General features: G+C 61.3%; 1 protein-coding gene across 3 annotated transcripts; it reads left to right on the top strand.

Moving 5' to 3' along the window:
• The first annotated feature begins 287 nt into the window (after positions 1-287).
• On the top strand, positions 288-8,879 carry PSMF1 (proteasome inhibitor subunit 1). 3 transcript variants are annotated; one of them, XM_029049435.2, is made up of 7 exons: positions 288-467; positions 3,395-3,568; positions 4,386-4,468; positions 6,534-6,710; positions 6,932-6,985; positions 7,852-8,013; positions 8,633-8,879. In XM_029049435.2, exons 1-7 carry the CDS (start codon positions 321-323, stop codon positions 8,682-8,684), a joined length of 849 nt encoding a protein of 282 aa, XP_028905268.1. In that variant the 5' UTR covers positions 288-320; the 3' UTR covers positions 8,685-8,879. The 3 variants fall into 3 exon arrangements, with proteins under 3 accessions (XP_028905268.1, XP_028905269.1, XP_028905270.1); XM_029049436.2 differs by having other exon boundaries at positions 7,855-8,013; XM_029049437.2 differs by lacking the exon at positions 288-467 and adding an exon at positions 1,859-1,945.
• Positions 8,880-12,672: the final 3,793 nt, after the last annotated feature.

Consider the following 12,672-nt stretch of genomic DNA (forward strand, 5'->3'; position numbering starts at 1 on the left):
CGTGACGTAGGGGCGCGCCGGGCGTGGCCTAGGGCGGGGGGAGCGTGCGCAGCGGTAGGTGACGTATGACAGAGGTGGGCGTGGCGCCTCCAGGCCCCGCCCCGAACGCGAAGGCGGGGCCCGACGACGTCATCCGGGCGGTGGGCGTGGCGTCTCCAGGCTCCGCCCCCTCTCGCGGCGAAGGCGTGGCCTGGATCGGGCGGCGTCGCGATGGGCGTGGCGTTTCGAGGTCCCTGCCCCCTGACGTCGCGGGCGCCGGCCCCGCCCCTAGCGTCGGGGGCGCGCGTCGGGGGCGCGCCCGAGCGCGCGGCCGTGCGGGGATGTCGGGGTCGGAGTCGGGCGCGGGGCTGGAGCTGCTGTTCCGCTGGGCCTCCCCGGGCCTCGCCCGCCCGCACGACGCGCTGCTCTGCTTCGTCCACTGGGAGCTCGTCACCCACCGCTACCGCTGCCTCGGCGCCGGGGACCAGGTGCCGCCCCCCTCCCCGTGACCCCTGACCCCTCTCCGGCCTCCCCCCACCCCAACCTCCCATTCCCACGGGTCCGAGGGAGAGCCTGCCTTTTGGGGTTACCCCCCCCCCCCCCGCGATGTCCTCTCCGAAGCGCTTAGTACGGTGCTCTGCATCCAATAAATACAAATTATTATTACTAATAATAACGGTGATAACCCTAACCACTCCCCCACCCGACCGCCAGGCCCCTCCCCAGGGTGTTTCCCCTCCCCCAAGGTGTTGGAGCCGGGGGTCCCCGCCCCCCCCTCCCCAGCCCGGCCCCCGACACCCGTCTGATGATAACGTTGGTATTTGTTAAGCGCTCGCTATGTGCAGAGCACTGTGCTAAGCGCTGGGGCAGTCCCAGGGTCGTCAGGGTGTCCCACGTGAGGCTCACGGTCCGCATCCCCATCTTGCAGATGAGGGAACTGAGGCCCAGAGAAGTGAAGTGGCTCGCCCAAGGTCACACAGCTGACATAGTAAGCGCTTAACAAATACCAACAAGTGGCAGAGCCGGGACTCGAACCCGTGACCTCCGACTCCTAAGCTCCTATCCACCCCAACGCTCAGTACAGTACGCAGTGAGCGCCGAACGAGTCCCCCAGCACTTATTAATCGCCATTGATTTCCCCGTGGTAGGCGTCACGGCGCTCACTACGTGCCAGGCACCGGACTGAAACGGCTGTGTTATCCGTTCGGCGCCTACTAGGTGGCAGGCACCGTACTAAGCGCCCCGGGCGGATCTGGGAAAATCGGGTCGGACCCAACCCCTGTCCCACAGGGGGCCGACCCTCTCTCCATCCCCATCTTCCGGAGGAGGGGACTGAGGCCCAGAGAAGGGAAAGGTCACACGGCCGACGGGTGGCGGAGGCGGGATTAGAACCCAGGTCCTCGTGCCTCGCAGGCCCGGGCTCTACCCTCTAGGCCGCGCCGAGGCCGCGCCGCTTCTCCGACCCCCACCGGCCCGGCGGACTTGTTTACTGTCCAAAATGTCCAGTCATCGCATCTCCTATCTGCCCGGGTCACCCCCGTCCCCCACCGGGCCCACCCCCGCCTCCGGTTCCCGGCGTCCGAAAGATAGCGGAAACCTCCCTCCTCCCCCAGGCTCAGAGAAGGAGCCGAGAGAGTCGCCAACCGGCCCATCGCTGCTGTTTCTTTACGACGATAACGACAGCCGTGGTGTCCATTCAAGCGCTGACTATGGGCCGGGCTCCGTACTAAGCGCTGGGGTGGAGGCCAGCGAATCGGGGCGGACACGTCCCAACCGGGGGTGCCCGCCGTCTCCAGCCCCGCTTGACAGACGGGGGCACCGAGGCCCGGAGAAGCGACTCGGCGGAGCGTCTGCCGTGTGCCGAGCGCTGGGCTGAGCGCTTCGGGGAGTCCAGTACAGTGGAGAGCACGGGGTCGAGGGGGAGACAGGCAGTCGAACCGATGGGGCAGAGCGTGAGGACGCAGACGTGAGCGGGGCTGGGGGAGGACCAGAGGGGGAAAGGGATCACGGCCGAGGTGTGGGGGGGGAGGGAGGAAGAGGGCTTAATCAGGGACGGCTTCCCGGAGGAGGTGGGGGTCTTAGGAGAACTTTGAAGGGTGGGGGTCGTCTGTCGGCGATGGACCGGGAAGGGGTTCGAGGCCGGACACGGGCGAGGGGTCGGCGAGAGGAACGAGGCGAAGGGCACAGACCAGGTTGGCATCGGAGGAGCGGGGTGCGAGGGCCGGACTGCACCAGCCGCTCGGCGAGGTGAGGCGGGTGCGGGCCGGCGGACCGAGGCCTTCACGGTCGACGGCCACCCGTGTCCGTGTGCGGCGGGGGCAGCGTACGGTGCTCTGCGCACCGTAAGCGCTCAGTAAATAGGACTGAACGAATGAGGGGGCCGGGTGAGCACTGGGGCGTCTCGGGGACGGTGGGGAGAAAAGCGGCCTCAGCGTTTTTGTAGAAGAAGGACGCGGGCGGCAAAGCCAAGCCCGGACTGGAGCGGCGAGAGGCCGGGAGATCGGCCAGGAGGCCGAGGCGGTCCTCCGGCCGGGAGAGGATGAGCGCTTGGGTTAATGTGGGAGCCGTTGGCATGCAGAGAAGAGCGATGTCGTGAAGGTGGGACCGACAGCATTTAGGGATAGATTGAAGCGCTTACTATGCGCTAAACGCCTCACGATCGGGTCGGACCCGCACCCTGCCCGCCCTCCCCCGGCTTCAGGGTGTGAGGGGGTCTCAGCTGTCCTGGGATCCCTCTCCCCTGCTTCCGCCTCGTCTCTCTCTGTCTCTCTCTGCCTCTCACTGTGTCTCTCTTTTTTCTGTCTCTGTCTCCCCCCGCCCCCCCGGCCCCGCCCCCCATCATTTCCCGGCCTCAGGCAGATCTCACTTTCGTTTTTGATTTTTTCATTTTCCTTTTCCCCTCCTTAACGGCCCCAGGGACAGTTTCCAGTTTCAGAACCTCCACCCCCCCCCCACTTTTTTTTCCCCACTGTTGTTTTGGGGTTTTGGGTTAGTGTTTTTTAGCATCCACAAACTCCCCCAAGACTCCCTCAGCTCACTGTGGGCAGGGAATGCCACTTCCACCATTTATTCATTTCTCTTCACGTCCAGCTCCCCCTCTAGACCGTCAGCTCCTTGGGGGCAGCTCGTTTTATCTGTTATATTGCCGTGTTGGATTCTCCCAAATGCTTAGTCTAGTGCTCTGCACACGGTAAGCGCGCAACAACAATAATAATCATTATTTTTATTATTGTGGTGGGAGTTGAATCACGGGGACAAACGAACTCTCCAAGGGAGTGGGTGTAGATGGAGAAGGGAAGGGCACGTCTGGAGACCCCGTTCCGGTGCCGTCTCTGTACCGTCCTCTCCCAAGTGCTTAGTGCAGTGACCCGCGCCCGGTGAGCGCTCGATAAATACGATCGAATCCGGTCGGCAGGCGGGTCCGGAAGAGGAGGAGTCGGAGCTGCTCCCCGCCGGGTGGAACGCCGACCCGGACCTCTTCACCCTACGCTACCGCCGGGCCGCGGACCACCGTGACCCCGCCGCCGCCCCCCGAGAGCTGCTCCTCAAGGCCGTCCCCGTCGATGGCACCCTCATCCTCAACGCCATGGTGAGACCGCCCGTCCGCCCGTCCGCCCCCCGGGGAGACCGAGGGGAAAGGGAACCCGGGAGGCAGCGGGAGGGGCCTTCCGTCCGTTGCCCCGTTTTTCTTCTCGTAGTATTTCATGATGACGGTATCTGTTAAAGGCTTACTGTGTGCCGAGCACCGTTCTGAGCCCCGGGGGAGATGATAGAACCTCATCGGGTTGGACGCGGTCCCCGCCCCGCAGGGCGCTCACGGTCCTGGTCCCCATTTTACAGAGGAGGGAACCGAGGGCCAGAGAAGGGAAGCGACCGGCCTAAGGTCGCACAGCAGAGGAGGGGCGGAGCCGGGATGAGAACCCAGGTCCTTCCGACTCCCGGGCCGGGGCTTTTTCTACTAGGCTGCTCTGCTTCTGTAATTATTATGATAATATTAATGATTTTTGAGGCAAATACTCATTACTGATTGTAAACACACCATAGGGTGCAATGAGAATGATAAATGTTGGTATTAAGATACATTAATTGCTATTAGAGCTCCTTGAGCCCCCAACCAGGACCCAGGGAGGCTTCCTTCTCCCAAACTCCCTAAGCCCCCCCCCCGTAACCCCACCCACTTCTAGCTCTACCCGCCCCCCGCATGTCCGCTGTGTGTCCTTGAACAAGTCACTTGACTTCTCTGGGTCTCAGTTCCCTCTTTTGTAAAATGGGGGTGAAGACCGTGAGCCCCACGGGGGGCGGGGACAGTGTCCACTCTGATTAGCTTCTATCTACTCCAGTGCTTATAACAGTGCTTGGCACATAGTAAGCACTTACCTGGTACTATCATTATTATTTTTCCCTAGGAGTGCAACTCCCAGCAAGTGGTGAGTTTGACCTTGAATGTGGCTGATTACGTCGATGAGGAACACCTGCAGGATTTCCACAGGTACTTGGGGGGGGGGGGTCCCCCTCCCTCCCCCTCACCCCCCGTAGGGTTGAGGGGTGCACCCAGGAAGCGTGTGGGCTGGGGGTGGGACTGGGGAGAGGTCCCCGGAAGGGAAAATCCCACCGAGTTGCGACCCACGTCCGACCCGCCCGGAGCCGGTGGCGTCGAACGGATCCCGGGCCCGCAGTCGGGCTCCGGAGCGGGTCCGGTTGCCGCTAAAGAGGCGATGGTGTCCGGCGGGTCTCCGGTCATCCGCCGTCCACAAGCCCGCGGTAGCATTGTCTCAGGCTTGCACGGCACTCCGGTCGGTCCCACGCCGGGGACGGACACCCACCCGGCGCTGGACACCGGCAGGTGGGCGCACACCCAACGGTCGGACCGGTTCATCGCAGAGGCCACGGTACTCGCCCGGTGGAGGAAGACGTTCCCCGTGCCCGGCACGGGCCGGGCCGTGGGGAACGCTAAGCTTAAGGGCGCAAAGACGACATAGGCGCGGTTTCTTGGTGTCCTCCCAGTAGCCGGCATTGGCGTGAGCGCCGTCGGGCGTGGCCTCGGAGGGCCGCTTTCACCGCTCGCACGCGCCGGCACAATTCTCCCACTGTAGTCATCGCCTCTAGGCCCCGCAATAGCTCTCCTCCCGGAGAATGTATTCTGGAATCGGAGGTGTGTACGCTTGATACGGCGCGGTGGCCAAGCGGCCTATCTGCAGGAATAGGGAGGAGGCAGCTTTCACCGTCCTCCCGCCGTCTCCATCGATGGCTGTTCCGGGTCGAGGAAAACGAGACACGGTACCGTAGATAGGGGCACGTCCTGCCCCGGTGTCCACCGGGGCTAGGACCCGCCGCTTATTAGTGCGGGTCCGGTCGATCGCCATCTCTGCTCGCGGCCCCCGGTCTCCCGCCGGGCCCCACCCCCAGGGTAGGGGCCGGGTTGGGAACCGGCCCTTCTCCCCCACCTCCCCCTGTTCCATCAGGGGTCGCGGGGGCAGCGGCCGACGGCAGGGCTGAATCCAACGGTCGAAACGGCCGGGCCGGACGGACCCGTTTCCACCCGCTCCCCAGCGCGGCGTCAGGTTGTTTCCCGGTCTGTTTCCGCGGGGTAGCCGCTAGGAGATCGATCCACATCTGTCTACGGCTCACCCTTACGGCTTCCCCCTCCCGTATCTTCGGGGTACCTCCTGGGGCCTCTCGGTCTGTCCTGCGGACGCGGGCGTCCCGGCTCTCCCGAGTCCGCCCCGCCTCGCCTAGATCTGCCACAGCCTGGCCTACGACATATACCGTTCTCCCCTCTGAGGGCCCCGACGTCGATACTCAAACTCCCTACCCCTCGGAGGATGCGACTCTTCATCCCGGCCGCGAACAGGACGGCATTGGGTCCCTTAAAGACGGGCCTACGTCTATAACCTGTCGCACCCCCAGCTCGCGCCAGACCCCCTGCAGCCCTTCCATCGACTTCCACCCGTCTTTATGTCCCGGGAGGTCCCCCTCACTTGGCCGGGCTTCCCCACCGACCTCCCGTATCCACCGCGATAAGTCGTACGTTCCGTCCATCGTCCAGGAAATTCCCCCGGTAGCGGCAACCGAGGCAATAGGGGACCATTCCAGGGTGGGGAGGAGCAAAGGCTGGAGGGAAAGATCACCCACAGGGATGAAAGCATGGAAGGAAGAGGGTGGAGTTACTCGAGGTTCATCCACGAAGGGGCCCCGAACCCCGAGGCCCCGGGCTGGTGCTGTCGGACATCTCTCCGAGCCCCGGGGTCCCGGCCCGGTGACGCGCCCGTCGGTGAGCTCACAATGACAGACGACGGGAGGGACCCCGGGCGGGCGGGGGCGAGGGCAGTAGGGGCCGCTTCGATGCCAAGGAGGAGCCGTGGCAAGGGCCCGAAAGGCCGGGGTGGGAGAGCCGGACCCCGCCCTCGCCCCCGCGGGGCCCGCCGGCCTCGGCCTCGCCCCCGGGGGGCCCGCAGGCCTCCGCCGGCCCGCCGGGCCCGCCCTCGCCCCCGGGGGTCCGGGGACCGGCCCCCCGACCCCTCCCCGACACCCCCCGCCCCTCCTGGGCCCGGCAGGGTCTACAAGGACCGCGAAGCTCTCCGGGCCCTGATCGCCTCCGCCGTCGTCAGCCCCCTCCTCCTCTGCCCCCGGAGCAAGGCCGCCGACGACGACCGGGCCCCCCGCGCCGATCCCGACCCCGACCCCCTGCGCGGTCGGCCCCCGCACCCGGACGCCCGCAGCCCGGCCCCCGGGTGAGTACTCCCCGCCCACGACCAGCCGACAGGCGGGAGACGGGCTTCCAGGGTAGATGGGCCGGGGGGCCGGAGAGACCGGGTGGAGGGCGGTGAGAAGGTTGGGTTGACCCAGTTTCTGGACCACCGCCCCTCCCCAAAAGGCCCGAGGACCCCCATTTCCGGACGCCCCCCACCCACCCCCCGACTTCCTCTGATGAAACCCTCTCTGTCTACCTCAGGCCCAACCCGCTGGACCCTTTTGCCGTGGGACGAGCCGACCTGGACCCCTTTGGGTGAGCAGATTCGGGGGGCACACCCCGCCGACACGTCTCCCCCCCACCCCCGGTCAGTCCATCCCCGGGCTATCTGTGGCGCGCTCCCTCTGTGCAGAGCACTGGACTGAGCGCTTGGGAGAGTCCACTACAGTGGAGTGCATAGACACATAGAGTGCCTGCCAGCTGACTGTCTGGCAATCCATCGGTGGTATTTATTGAGAAGCAGCGTGGCTCAGTGGAAAGAGCCCGGCTTTAGGAGTCAGAGGTCATGGGTTCTAATCCCGGCTCCGCCACCTGTCAGCTGGGTGACTTTGGGCAAGTCACTTCACTTCTCGGTGCCTCAGTGACCTTATCTGGAAAACGGAGATTAAGACTGTGAGCCTCACTTGGGACAACCCGATGACCCTGTATCTACCCCAGTGCTTAAAACAGTGTTCGGCACATAGTAAGCGCTTAACAAATACCAACGTTATTATTATCGAGCGCTTCCTATGTGCGGAGCACTGGACTGAGCGCTTGGGAGAGTCCAGTTCAGCAGAGCGCATAGGCATGTTCCCCGCCAGCAAGCAGCCGACAGTCTAGCAATCCGCCGGTGGTATTTATTGAGCGCTCCCTGTGTGCGGAGCACTGGACTTAGCGCCCGGGAGCGGCCAACCCGAAGTTGGCGGATACCGTCCCTGCCCGCGTGTCTACAGGAGGAGGAGGGAGGCGTGGGTCGGAACCGAGGCCCGTGGCGGGGGGATAGTCCGGGAGGTCGTAGGCCGAACTGGGTTCTCCCCGCGGCCCGGCCTGCGGAGTCACCTCGGACCGGACACCGCCCGTCGCGGGCCCCGTGGAGGGAGGGGCGCTGACGTGACCTCGTTCTCCGTGCGTGTCCCGGGCAGCAGGGGTCACCTCGGCGGGATGATCATGGACCCGCTGCGGTCCGGCTACCCGAGGCCCTTCTTCGACCCCTCCTCCGGCCTCCCCAACCGCCTCCCGCCCGGCGCCGTCCCCCCGGGAGCCCGCTTCGACCCGTTCGGGCCCAACGGAACCAGCGCTTCGGGGTGGGTATTTATTGGACCCTTCCCGAGGGCAGGGTGCTGGACCGAGCGCTTGGGGGAGTCCGATCCAACGGAGCTGGCGGACAACGCTCCCCCGCCCGCAGGGAGCTGACGGTCCATTCGTTCGTCGGTGGTATTTATCGAGCGCTTCCTGCGTGCCGGGCGCTGTACTGAGCGCTTGGGACAGTCCAATGCAACAGAGTTGGGGGAATGAGGGGGAGGAGGAGGAGGACGATCTGCTCCGTGAGGTGGGGTGGGAGGGGGAGAAAGAGGCAGAATGAAAGAAAAGTGCCCAGTCTGGGGTAGAGGATACAGAAACACACACCACACACTTCTCCCTGCAGGGGGTTGAGGGTGGGGGGTCACTGAGGTCTTGTGCCCCCCTGGGGGAGGTTCTTCTCTCACCCTGTCTCACAGACACACCTCACACCTAGGTACACCACACCCGCCTCACGAACACACGCCACACTGCACAAACACACCCCACATCCCTCACACACCTCACAAACGCCCCACAGACACTCTCACAGAAACTCCCCAAACACCCCACCCCTCACAGACGCCCCCCCCCCCCCCACACCTCCCAACGTTTCCTGGTGTGTGTCCCCCCTCCCCGTTGCAGGCCGACCCCCGACCACCTGCCGCCCCCCGGCTTCGACAACATGTTCCTGTGAAGACCGAAGACCGCCATCTTGGGCCTGGGGTGACCGGTGGGGGAATGGGGACGGGGCTGGGGGGAGGGGACCGTGTGTGGGGGGTCTCCCCCCCGATCCTTCCCCTCCCCCCCGGCCACCCTCAGGACGCAGAAGATTTCGGGTGTTCGGACGGAGGAGAAGGCGCGGACACAATACAAACGGACGTCACCGGCCGCCGCCTGTTGTGTGTCCTTCCGGTCGGTGAGGTGGGGGCCGGGTGGGTCGCCCTGGGGGGCCTTCGGGGGACCCAGGCGCCCCCCGAATCCCGGGGGAACCGAGCTCCGCCCACCCCCCGGCCCCACGGAGGGCTAAGCCGGGGTCACCCCGGAAATCACAGCGGCGGCCTGGAACCGAAGCGGGACGAGCCGGAGGAAGGCCCGCTTCCTCACGCGGTCAGTCCGTCAGGCCGTCGTGTTTATGGAGCGCTTACTGGGCGCAGAGCACTGGACTGAGCGCTTGGGAGAGTCCAGTAGAACCCCAGACACACGCTCCCTGCCCACAAGGAGCCGACGGTCTGGAGCGGGAGATGGACGTGAAGAGAAATAAATGAATGATAGGTAGAGGAAATGTGGATTTGATGGGTTCAGACCATCCGTGATGTTCACTGAGTGCCCGCTGGGTGCTAAGGGCTGTACCGAGCGCTTGGGAGAGGACAGTCGGCTCATCGTGGGCAGGGGATGGGTGTTTATTGTCGCACTGGACTCTCCCAGGCGTCCAGTCCAGCGCCCTGCGCACAGGAAGCGCTCAATTGAATGACTGTAGAGTCAGCCACAGTCCCCGCCCTCAGATCTTCTAGTCGACTAATACTATCTGTTGAGCACCTAGGGTGCGCGAAGCACTGTGCTGAGTGCTGGGGAGGGTCCAACAGAGCGAGCAGACACGATGCCCGCCCTCAAGGAGCTGACCGTCTCCTGTGTGCAGAGCACTGGACTGAGCGCTCTGTCTTGGTCTCTCACACTGTCTCCCTGGCTTTCCTCTCACTGTCTCTGTCTCCCTCCCCAGACTCTGTCTCTGTCTCTCTCCCCCCCACTCTGTCTCGGTGTCTCTCACTGTCTCACTCTGTCTCTGACCGTCTCTCCCAGACAACCTCCAGTAGTGCGCGTGCGCGCACCTTCCTCCGCGCGCGCACGTCTCCGCGCATGCGCGATCGCGCCATCTCTGGGCGCGCTCCGACCCCCGCCCTCAACCTCCAAGCCCCGCCCCCTTATTACGTCATGCACCGCCAAGCCCCGCCCCGACACTTCATTCATTAATTCAATCGTATTGACTGAGCGCTTACTATGTCCCGAGGACTGTACTAAGCGCCTGGGAGGGTACAGCAACAAATCACAACGTATTCACAGTCTAGAGACGCGCCCAGACACCCCTGTTCGCCCCGCCCTGATCCGCCCCACCCCGCCCTCATTCATTCAATAGTATCCATTCATTCAATAGTATTTATTGAGCGCTTACTATGTGCAGAGCACTGTACTAAGCGCTTGGAATGAACAAGTCGGCAACAGATAGGGACGGTCCCTGCCGTTTGACGGGCTTACGGTCTAATCGGGGGAACGTGCAGAGCACTGTACTAAACGTTTGGAATGGACAACTGGGCGACGGATAATAATAATGATAATGTTGGTATTTGTTAAGCGCTTACTATGTGCAGAGCACCGTTCTAAGCGCTGGGGGAGATACAGGATCATCAGGTTGTCCCACGTGAGGTTCACGGTTAATCCCCCTTTTACAGATGAGGTAACTAAGGCCCAGAGAAGTAGAGACAATCCCTGCCCTATAACGGGTTCGGTCTAAACGGGGGAGACAGACAGCAAAGCATCTAAACAAGTTATTATCATTATCCTCATTATTATTGCTATTATATTCATCATCATTGTATTTAAGTGCTTACTACGTGTCAGGCGCTGGGGTAGATACGAGATCATCAGCCCTAGTAGAAGCGGCGTGGCTCCGTGGGTAGAGCCTGGGCCTGGGAGTCAGAAGGACCTGGGTTCTAAGCCCGGCTCCGCCCCTTATCTGCTGTGTGGACTTGGGCCGGTCGCTTCACTTCTCTGGGCCTCAGTTTCCTCATCTGTAAAAGGGGGAGTGAGATTCTGAGCCCCACATGGGACAGGGACTGTGCCGTAGCTCATTAATTTGTATCTGCTCCGGTGCTGGGACGATAGTAAGGGCTTAGCAAGTACCATCCTATTATTAACTACATAATTGATTGTTAATTAGAGAAGCAGCACGGCCTAGTGGCAAGAACACAGCCTTGGGAGTCAGGGGATGTGGGTTCTAATCTTGGCTCTGCCACTTGTCTGTTATGTGACCTGGGGAAAACCACTTCTCTGTGCCTCAGTTATCTCATCTGTAAAATGGAGATGAATAATAATAATAATAATAATGTTAGTATTTGTTAAGCGCTTACTAAGGGCCGAGCACTGTTCTAAGCGCTGGGGGAGAGACAGGGTTATCAGGTTGTCCCACGTGGGGCTCACACACTTTTAATCCCCATTTTACAGATGAAGACGGTGAGCCCCACGTGGGACAACCCGGTTGCCTTGTATCTACCCCAGCGCTTAGAACAGTGCTTCACACATAGGAAGAGCTTAAATACCATAATAATACTAATTAATTATTATGATGATTAGGTTCCTCATGGGGCTCACACTCTATGTAAGTGAAAGCCCCACTGCTCAGGAATGGTAATGATAGTGAATACGATAATAATAATAATGTACAGTGGAGTACAACCACTGTACTCCAGGCACTGTACTAAGCGCCGGGGCGGCTACGAACAAATCGAGTTGGACACAGTTCCTGTCCCACGTGGGGCTCACACCTTCAATCCCCATTTTCCAAGTGAGGGAACCGAGGCCCAGAGAAGTAATAATAATAATAATATTGTTGGTATTTGTTAAGCACTTACTATGTGCCGAGCACTGTTCTAAGCGCTGGGGTAGACATAGGGGAATCAGGTTGTCCCACGTGGGGCTCACAGTCTTAATCCCCATTTTACAGATGAGGGAACTGAGGCCCAGAGAAGTTAAGTGACTTGCCCACAGTCACACAGCCGACAAGTGGCAGAGCTGGGATTCGAACTAACGAGCCCTGACTCCAAAGCCCATGCTCTTTCCAATGAGCCACGCTGCTTCTCCTAAGAGAAGTGAAATGACTGGCCCAAGGCCACACAGCGGACGAGTGCCGGAGTCGGGATTAGAACCCATGACCTTCAGACTCCCAGATCCGGACCAAGTAATATCGATATTGTAACTCTAGATGATAAATTCGTTATGGACAGGGCACAGGGCCACTCCTTCTGAGGTATTGTCCTCTCCCAAGTGTTCTGTATGTAGGAAGCGCTTAATAAGGGATTGTCTCTGTCGCCGAATTGCACTTTCCGAGGGCTTAGCACAGTGCTCGGCACACAGGAAGCGCTCACTAAAGTCGATTGAATGAATGAATGAATGAATGAATGAAATACTATTGCTTGATCGATCGATTGTCACATTTCGACCGACAACAGTTGCGTCATGGCGCCATCTAGCGTCCGCGGTCCAGCTGTTCAACCGTTAGGAACAACGCATTATATTGATCAGTGAATCAATCAATCCGTGGTGTTTATTGAGCACCTCTCGCCCACATTCCTACATCTGGCCTGGAACGCCCTCCCTCCTCATATCGGACTGATCGTTTCCCCCCCTTTGAAACCATACACTTGTTTCGAGATGTTTAGATGTAGAATTCTATTTCTATGGGTGCCTGTTTTCTTTTTTTGGTGTCTGTCTCTCCCCTCCTCTAGACTCTAAGCCCGGTGTGGGCAGGGATTGTCTTTCTTTATTGCCGAATTGGACTTTCCAAGCGCTCAGTGCAGGGCTGCGTACACAGTGGGCGCTCAATAAATACAATTGAACGAATGAATCTCCTCCAAGAGGCCTTCCCTGACTAAGGCCTCTTCCTCTCCCACTCCCTTCAGTGCCGCTCTTAG

The sequence above is a fragment of the Ornithorhynchus anatinus genome, chromosome 21 (assembly GCF_004115215.2).
Source record: "Ornithorhynchus anatinus isolate Pmale09 chromosome 21, mOrnAna1.pri.v4, whole genome shotgun sequence".
NCBI lineage: Eukaryota > Metazoa > Chordata > Mammalia > Monotremata > Ornithorhynchidae > Ornithorhynchus > Ornithorhynchus anatinus.